The sequence below is a fragment of the Mandrillus leucophaeus genome, unplaced genomic scaffold, assembly GCF_000951045.1.
Source record: "Mandrillus leucophaeus isolate KB7577 unplaced genomic scaffold, Mleu.le_1.0 Scaffold1460, whole genome shotgun sequence".
NCBI lineage: Eukaryota > Metazoa > Chordata > Mammalia > Primates > Cercopithecidae > Mandrillus > Mandrillus leucophaeus.
This window is the reverse complement of record NW_012101433.1, coordinates 29608-38124: the sequence shown is the minus strand read 5'-3', so window position 1 is coordinate 38124 and position 8517 is coordinate 29608. Positions and strand designations below refer to the sequence as shown.

The following is an 8517-nucleotide window of genomic DNA, read 5'->3' as shown; positions in this document are numbered from 1 at the left end:
AGAGGACTCCCGGTACATCTCCACCCTGACACCAAATTTGTAGCAGCAACTGATTAGCTCTGCCAAACTGGAGTTCTGGACAACCCAATTATAATTCTCTTTTCTTCTAATAGTCAGGGGCTTCTGGAAATTTTCTTTGCTATATACCAGAGCCTTCTCCACATTCTCTTTATCTCACCTTCTTACAAGCCATGCAGAATTCTCACCATGAATTTATGACCTGTAATATTTAAAATGTTCCCTTTATGGCTGTTGAACATGGGAAGGTGTGGCTAATCAAGATTCCTATTGGGGAAGTGCTAGAGTCCTTGTATATTAGTGAAGAAGGAGAACATGTACTGTTTAGGTTCCATCTGTGTTTCTCATCAGCTCTGTGCAGAAGAGGATTAAGAAAATACACATTTGAACAGAATGGCATTTATTGCCCAGATTAATTCAGAAAGTTCTCAGAAAAATAAGTTGGAGATACTTGCTCTCTAGGATGCTAAGTAAAGACTACTTAAATACACTATTAGAGATTACAGAACATGGGAGCTATCTGTAGCTTGGATTTTCATACAATTGATGTCTTTTGATGATTAGATTGAGATTATAGCTTACCTTTTTGAGGGGCCAGTATCACAGCAGCGGTGATGTGTCCTTTGCCTCAGCACACAATAAAAACTTGTTCTGTTATAGTTGGTGTTAATTTCATTCACTTGGATAAAGAGCTCTCTGACAGATTTTTCTGCTTAGAATTAATTATCTTTCCCTTTATTATTTAGTACCTTGGGGGCACTTACCAGCTGATGTGCCTAAACCATCACATTTCATTTGGAAGCTCCTGTGTCTTCTTTGATCCTCTTTACAAGTATCTTTCCTTGGAAAATGAAGGATCTCATTGTTTACCTGTCAGAAAAACTGGGATAAGCCCAGGCTCTGCCACTGACTGGGTGTTTAACACAACATTCTTCGTAGGCCAGAAACGTTAGCATCACTGGTGAGCTTGTTAGAAATTCAGAAACTCAGGCTATCTCCTGAAACAAAATCTGCATAATCAGATCTTCAGTTTATTGTTGTGCATATTAAAATTTGAGCAGTACCTTCTATTTTGCCATGACTTTTTCATCTGAAAAATACATGTAACTTATTCTGTATGATGTAAATATAGCCCTCAAAAATGTATGTCTGTGTTCATGCTCTTAATGTTATATTTTATTATACAGAAAAGCATACACTGATGCACTGGTGTTAGAGATCTTATTCCATCCTCTTTCCTCCAGGAGAGAATATTTCTGTGTTGAAAAGTATTTTATTAGGTGACTCTAGGCAATCATACAAGTCACAATCAGTCCTCTTCACTCTTTTCATCTTGAGTCAAATTAAGAATTATGTCTATGGCCACTTGATAAACATGTGCTTGTGTACACTTTTTTGTGTTTTTTTTTTCAGAGACTGTTGACATTCAGAGATGTGCTCATAGAATTCTCTATGGAGGAGTGGCAATGTCTGGACACTGCTCAGCAGAATTTGTATAGGAATGTGATGTTAGAGAACTACAGAAACCTGGTCTCCCTGGGTGAGGATAATTTCAATACATTTTTCCTAATAAACCACAAGGGTTTCATTTCTGTCCTTTGTAGAATGTTTTTTTGTAGTTTCTGCTTTCCATGAATACATTTTAGATTCCTTCTTTCAAGACAATCTTGGAGATTTGTTGTTGTAGAAAAGAAATTCTTGAAGATGTTCCATCTTTACCTGAACTTTCCCCTTTCCTGAGCTGATCTGTGTTTTTTATTATAGATAAGTGGTAATTCCAGAAGTTTGGTGGCTTAAAATATTGTTGCCCACACCTGAAAATCCTATTGCCCTCACTAATTTTTGATTCCGTAATTCTGGGTAGTGGAGGTAAAGACACAGAAATTTAAAATATGTCCTAAATATTCTGGAGGTTCTGTCATGAAACAGTATTTGGGGATTTTCTAGACTTCTATTATGTCTTCTTTTCCCTTCTAAAGATAGTACTAGGTTGATAATTGGAAAATCCCAGCAACAGTTACTTTTTAAAATAAAACAGGTATTGCTGTCTCTAAGCCAGAGCTGATCACCTGTCTGGAAGAAAGGAAAGAGCCTTGGAATGTGAAGAGACATGAGACAGTAGCAAAACACCCAGGTAGGTGAGAGTGAATGAAGCAGATGGCACAGCAGATGACAGATGAGAGTTCCAAGGTCAATGAGGAAGCCAGACCTTAAAATGTGATTTGGGAGGCCTGCCTTTCAATGGAAATAGTTTGTGAGAAGCCTGGGTTTCTTTCTCTTTCTCTCATACAGGGGCATCTTCTGTCTCATGCTCTTAAATGCTCTATGGATTCTACTTTCCCTTTAGTGATCCTCCTTCATGTTTACATTGAGAGGCAAAGTCCTTTTCATGGCATATGAGGGACTGCATGATCTGACTGCTTTTCTGTTGCCTTTAGGGACACATAAATATATATTTTTAGAAACCATGGTAAGTCATTTTTAAGTTCCCCTTTTGAATCATGGCTGAAATTTGTGAGAGCAGTGGTGATAATGGGATTTGTTTCAGAAATTCCAGGAACACCAGGGACAGGTGTTATGAGTTTTCTGCTTTAAAATTTTCTTAACCTATGAGGTTTCAAATGTGTTTCTACAGAAATTCATACTCGGTAATTTCATCAGAATTCTAAGCATATGCCCACACTAAAAAAAAAAAAAAAATCTGATAATATTTTACATCACTTTTCTTAGTATGAACCGAGTTGGTCATTTAAGGTCTACATGCCCTAATTCCTTAACTGTAAGATAGTTTAATTTATCTACTCTGTACATTTCTCAAGTATACTAGGCCGTTAGGGAGTTTACAACATTGCTGAGCACATATTGAATTTCCATTTGTGACCTTATTTTTAATAACTATTATTTCATAATTTTATCTTGTTTAATATGAGGCTTACCAGGACTGTGTCATTCATGTGCCTGTGTATATATGTATGTGCATATATATTGTGGATTTTTTACAAATTACTTTTGTATAACTACATATTTTTTGTGTGTAATGTAATGACTTGCTATGTGTATACACTGTGAAATAATTAGTATGATCACATTAACAGACATGTCTACTCTTAGTACCTTTTTTTGTAGTGAGAACACCTGTTTACTGCCTTAGCAAATTTTAAGCATACAAAACATTGTTAACAATAATCATGAAGCTATATATTAGATCCTTAAAACTTATTCATCTTTTAACTGAAAGTTTGTATCCTTCATTTTCCTCACCTCCAGTCCCTGGCAACTAACACTGGACTCTGATTTTATAAGTTCAACCTTTTCATATTTCTTGTATAAGTGAAAACAAGCAGTATTCCTCTTAATGTGCCTTTCTTATTTCATTTAGTACAATGTCCTTCAGGTTCATCCATGTTTTGAAATGGCAAGATTCCATTACGTTTTATGGCTGAATAATATTCTGTTGTCTATTTGGGCCATATTTACTGCATCCATTCAGCATTCACAGACATGTAGGGTTTTTTATATCTTTGAAATTGTGAATACTGCAGTGAACTTGGATTTCAAATGTTTCTTGGAAATATTTGCTTTGTTTCCTTTGATTATATACCCAAAAGTGGGATTGCTAGATTGCCTGATAGTTCTGTTTTTCAGATAACATTCATATTGGTATTTATAATGACTCTTACCAATTTAAAACTCTCCAGGAGTGTACGGAATATTTTTTATTCACATTCTTATCAATAGTTGTTATGTTTATTTGCATATATATGTAAAGATGTATGTGTTTGTGTGTATATGTATATATACACACACACATAGATATATGAGCTTTTATGTAAAAGCTCATATAAAGATGGATATATCTATACAACTCTATTCCATCCTAACAGATGTGAGGTGATAGCTCATCATGGTTTTGATTTGCAGTTGCCTGATGATTGATGTTTCATAACTTTTCATATATTTGTTGGCCATTTGTGTCTTCATTTTAAAATATGAATTCAGTCTTTTGCTTATTTTTCAATTGGGTTATTATTTTTATTGTTGTTTTGGCTTTGGATTTGCTTAGTTCCTTATTTTTCATATATTATTCTCTTACGTGTATAGTTTGCAAGTATTTTCTACCGTTTCATAAATTTCTTATTTTATTCTGTTTTCTGTGCAAAAGCTTTTTAGTTTGATGCAATTCAGCTTGTTTATATCTCCTTTTGCTGCTGTACTTTTGGTGTTGAGGCAAAAAAATATATTGCCAGGAGTATCAAGATTTCTTCCTATTTTTTAGGAGTTTTCAGGATTCATGTCTTATATTTAAGTCTTCAATTCAAGGTGATTTTTCGTATGGTGTAAGAAAAAGAATCTGATTTTAATATTTTGTTTGTGGGTATCCAGTTTTCCCAGATCTGAGTACTGAAGACACTATACACTTTTCACTGTGTGTTTTTGGTGCACTTGTTTAGGGTTGACGTTATATGCATGGGTTTATTTCCAGGCTCTCTACTCTGTTCTGTTAGTTTTTGTGTCCATTTTTCTCCATGCTTACCATCCCATTTTTCTTAGTGTAGTCTTTAAATATAGTTTGAAATCATAAAGTATGATGTCCCTTTGCTTTGTATTTTTTCCTCAAGATTACTCTGGCTATTCAAATCTATTGTATTTTCATATACATTTTAAGACTGTATTTTGTATTACTGTGCAAAATGCCACTGGAATTGTGATAGGGACTTCACTGAATCTATAGATGACTTTGGATAATATGGTACTTTACCAATATTTATTCTTCCAATCTATAAATGTGGGATGAGTTTACATTTCTTGTGTTTTCTTCAGTTTCTTTCATCAATACCTATATCTTTCAGTATAAAGATCTTTTACCTCCTTGGTTAAATTTGTGCCTTAGAAATTTATTACTTTAATGTTATTTTAAATGAGATTGTTTTCTGCTTTTTTAAATCAGGTAGTTTGATGTTGGTGTATGAAACCATAACTGATATTTGTATGTTAATTTTATATTTTACTAATATACGGAGTGCATTTATTAGCTTAGACAGATTTTGGCTTACTGTTTATAGTTTTCTGTATATAGCATCATGTCATCTACAAACAGCAACGTTTTTCTTGTCTTCAACTTGAATAACTTTTAAAACAATTTTACTTGAGAAATTTTGTCACATACTTTCAGTGCTATGTTAAAATAAAAGCATTGACAGTGGGTACAATATAGCCTTGCATTGGTGTCTGTGAATCTGAAGAAGTAAACACCTTTTCAAGTTTTATAATCTGGTTTCAAGAGGTAAAGATCTTCTCTTGTTGGTTCCCCCAGGGGATAGGATGCCCTCAGGGTTTGTAGTGAATAGGGGTTGTATCTGGGTCACAAGGCTGCTGGGTCTGCCTTCAGTTGTCTTGTTACCAGGGTCTTGGGTGATTGTGATCCCTGTCTTATTCCTGGGCAGACTGGATTTCCTTCAGAACTTGGGTGTGTAGGGTAGAAACAAGAAGAGATGTCTGCAGTTAAGTCTACATATGGTGGGTCTTATTATCAGGGCGTGGATGAGTGTGTGGCTCCCACTGAGCACCTGGGCAGGTTTTCCCAGGTCACTGTGTGGCTTGCTAAAGGGGCAGGACTGGCCATGAGCTGTGATAAAGGAAGCTAGAACTGAATCACTGAACTGTTTCAGGGACCACAGTCAAGTCCAACGACTGCAGGCCTTGGGTGTCTCCTCCAAGGTCTCTGGACAGACAGGACGACTCCCAGACTGTGACTGAGTTTCAAATGGTTATAGAGTCTGTTCAGTATTCTCAGTGGGATCGAGTTGGGTAGACCATTTCTTGCTGTGTAGCCAAAACCAGGAGTCCTCTAGTTTGCCACCTGAGTGAGGGCCTGCCTTCTACAATGGATGCTTCTCAATCTTGAGCTTTACCAGGATTTCACAACATCCCCCCTGGATCCCAAAGGTTTCTTAAAGGTACGCTTTTTGACGTGGAGCCTTGCTATGTTTCCAGGCTGATCTGGAACTTCTGGCCTGAAGCAACCTTCCTGTATCATTTAGCTGTGATTACAGGTGTGAGCCATGCTCACTCTCTCATAAAGACACTTTTATCAGGGATAACCTACACTTTTTTTGTGGCTATGGGATCATACACAAGCCAGGCACCATCTATTCTAACAGTGTACTGATGTAAGTTTCTTGTATGTTTTGTTTCTGTTTTCTGTTTCAGAGTTGTAATTTTATATTCAGACATTCAGAACAATATGCCAGAATTTACATGTGATGCCTGAAGTAAATCAGGTAATCAGTAGGTACCTCATATTTACCAGTCACTTGTATATTTTTTGCTGCAGGCAAAAAAGAATCATAGGATTTCTACCCACTTTCTTCAGTCTACATCTAAATGATAATATGATTTATTTCCAAATACTTATTTTATATATCAGTGACTCTCACTTTATTTTACAAAACATATATAGTTTTTTTCTATTTAGAAATGTAACACTATTATATGCTTCTAAAGGTTAAATTACAACAGTATTATTTTGTGTAAGAATAGCATCAATATATTAAAACATACTAAAAATTACCTTTCATGTCTTTTAAATGCTTACTCATTAAAATATTTTTATTAGAACCATTTATTTATGGTATAGTGCAGTTTCTATGAAATTTTACTGCCATACACTCCATATCAATGACTTAAAATACCTGCTTTCCATGAGTGCACATGGTTGATAGTTTTAGTTATTTGGACAAGTACTTTTTAAATGGTACATCAATGTTGCATTTCACATTTTATGGGTAAATATTTATCTTATTATATTTTGAAATTTCATTTTTTGTATAGAATTTTGACATCAGTTTACTGTGTTTTTTTGTTTTATGTGTTATAATTTTAGACAATGTGCAACTTTGAATGTACATTTTAAGTCAGTATGGGGTTTAATTAAAAGATGAATGAGCCATATGTCTATCATAGTTAAGTTATATGTATGTGATTTTACCTATAAATATGACTCTAATTTTGTTATGCCTTATCTACTATATTTGTTTTCTTGGTTGACTTATCCTGTCCAGGTGACTGGTAGTCATTTAAATTATTTTTCACTTATTTTCACCATGTGTTTAATGAATATATATTTTTTTGTACAAGAGAAACACTTTTGTGATTTGAAGGTAATTTTTGGAAAGATTTATTTCTGTATGGGTTTTTAGTTATCCTTTGAAAAAAGTTTAATTGTCATGAAAATACAAAACATAAAATTTACCATTTTAATTGTTTTTAAGTGTACACTTTATGGCCAGGTATGGTGGCTCATGACTGTAATCCTAGTACTTTGGGAGGCTGAGGCAGGAGCATTGCTTGAACTCAGGAGTTTGAGAACAGCCTGAGCAACATATGGAGACCCGGTATCTACAACAAATTAGAAAACTTAGCTGGGTATGGTGGCATGTGCTTCTAATTTCAGATACCTGGGAGGCTGAGGTGGGAGGATCACTTGAGCCTGGGATTGGAGATGGCAGTAAGCTGTGGTCACATCACTCATCACTGCACTCTATCCCGGGCAACAGATTGAGACCCAGTCTTAAAAAAGTGTAAATTTCAGTCATGATAAGTATATTGTTATGCAAAAGGCCTCTAGAACTTTTACATCTTGCAAAACTAAAACTCAATACACGTTAAGTAACAACTGCCCATTTTACCCTCTCTCCAGCCCTGGACAAACACTTTCTGTTTCTGAATTTGACTACTAAAGATATCTCATATAAGTGAAATCAGATAGTATGAATGACTTTGTTACTGGCTTATTTCAGTTGACAGAATATTTTCAAAGTTTATTTTGAAATGTGACAAGATATCCTTTAATAATATTCCATTGTGTGTATACGGCACTTTTAAAAATGTGTTTGTCCAGTGACATAAAGATTGTTTCTGCCTTTTGGTTTTTGTGAATAATGATACAACAAACATGGATGTTCAAATGTTTTCCAGGTCAGGTGTTGAATATTTTGGATATAGATTCATAAGTGGGATTGCTGGATTATATGATGCTTTCCTTTTTAATATTTTGAGGAGCATTCATAATATTTTTAGTTACATTATTTTTCACATGGGTTTTAATTTCTTCACATCCTCAACAAACTTGATATTTCTTTTTACATTTGTAATGGCCAGTCTGATGGTTGTGAGGTGATTTTGTTTTTGCATTTATCTACAAATTAGTAATTTTAAACATCATTTCAAATACTTTTTGCTATTTTTACATATTTTTTGGAGACATGTCAGTTCAGTCTTTTGTCTATTTTTAAATCAAGTTATTCAACTTTTGTTGATTTTTAAGAATTATTTATGCTAGATATTAACTCCCATCACATGTGGTTTGCAAATATTTTCACCCATTTCTTAAGTGACATTGTTACTCCACCAAATGTTTTCTTTGATGTGCAGAAATTTTGAAGTTTAATGTAATTCAATTTTTCTGTTCTGTGTTGCTCATGAATTTGATGTCATATC

At 34.5% G+C, this 8517-nt stretch overlaps 1 protein-coding gene across 1 annotated transcript in view; it reads left to right on the top strand.

The window, feature by feature from the left end:
* Positions 1-6236, top strand: part of LOC105535461 (zinc finger protein 679-like) — a 13321-nt gene extending 7085 nt beyond the window's left edge. Inside the window, exons 2-4 of the mRNA XM_011974564.1 lie at positions 1432-1558; positions 2057-2152; positions 6229-6236. Coding sequence (XP_011829954.1) covers positions 1432-1558; positions 2057-2152; positions 6229-6236 — 231 coding nt within the window. The remainder of the gene's footprint in view (positions 1-1431; positions 1559-2056; positions 2153-6228) is intronic.
* The last annotated feature ends 2281 nt before the right edge of the window (positions 6237-8517 follow it).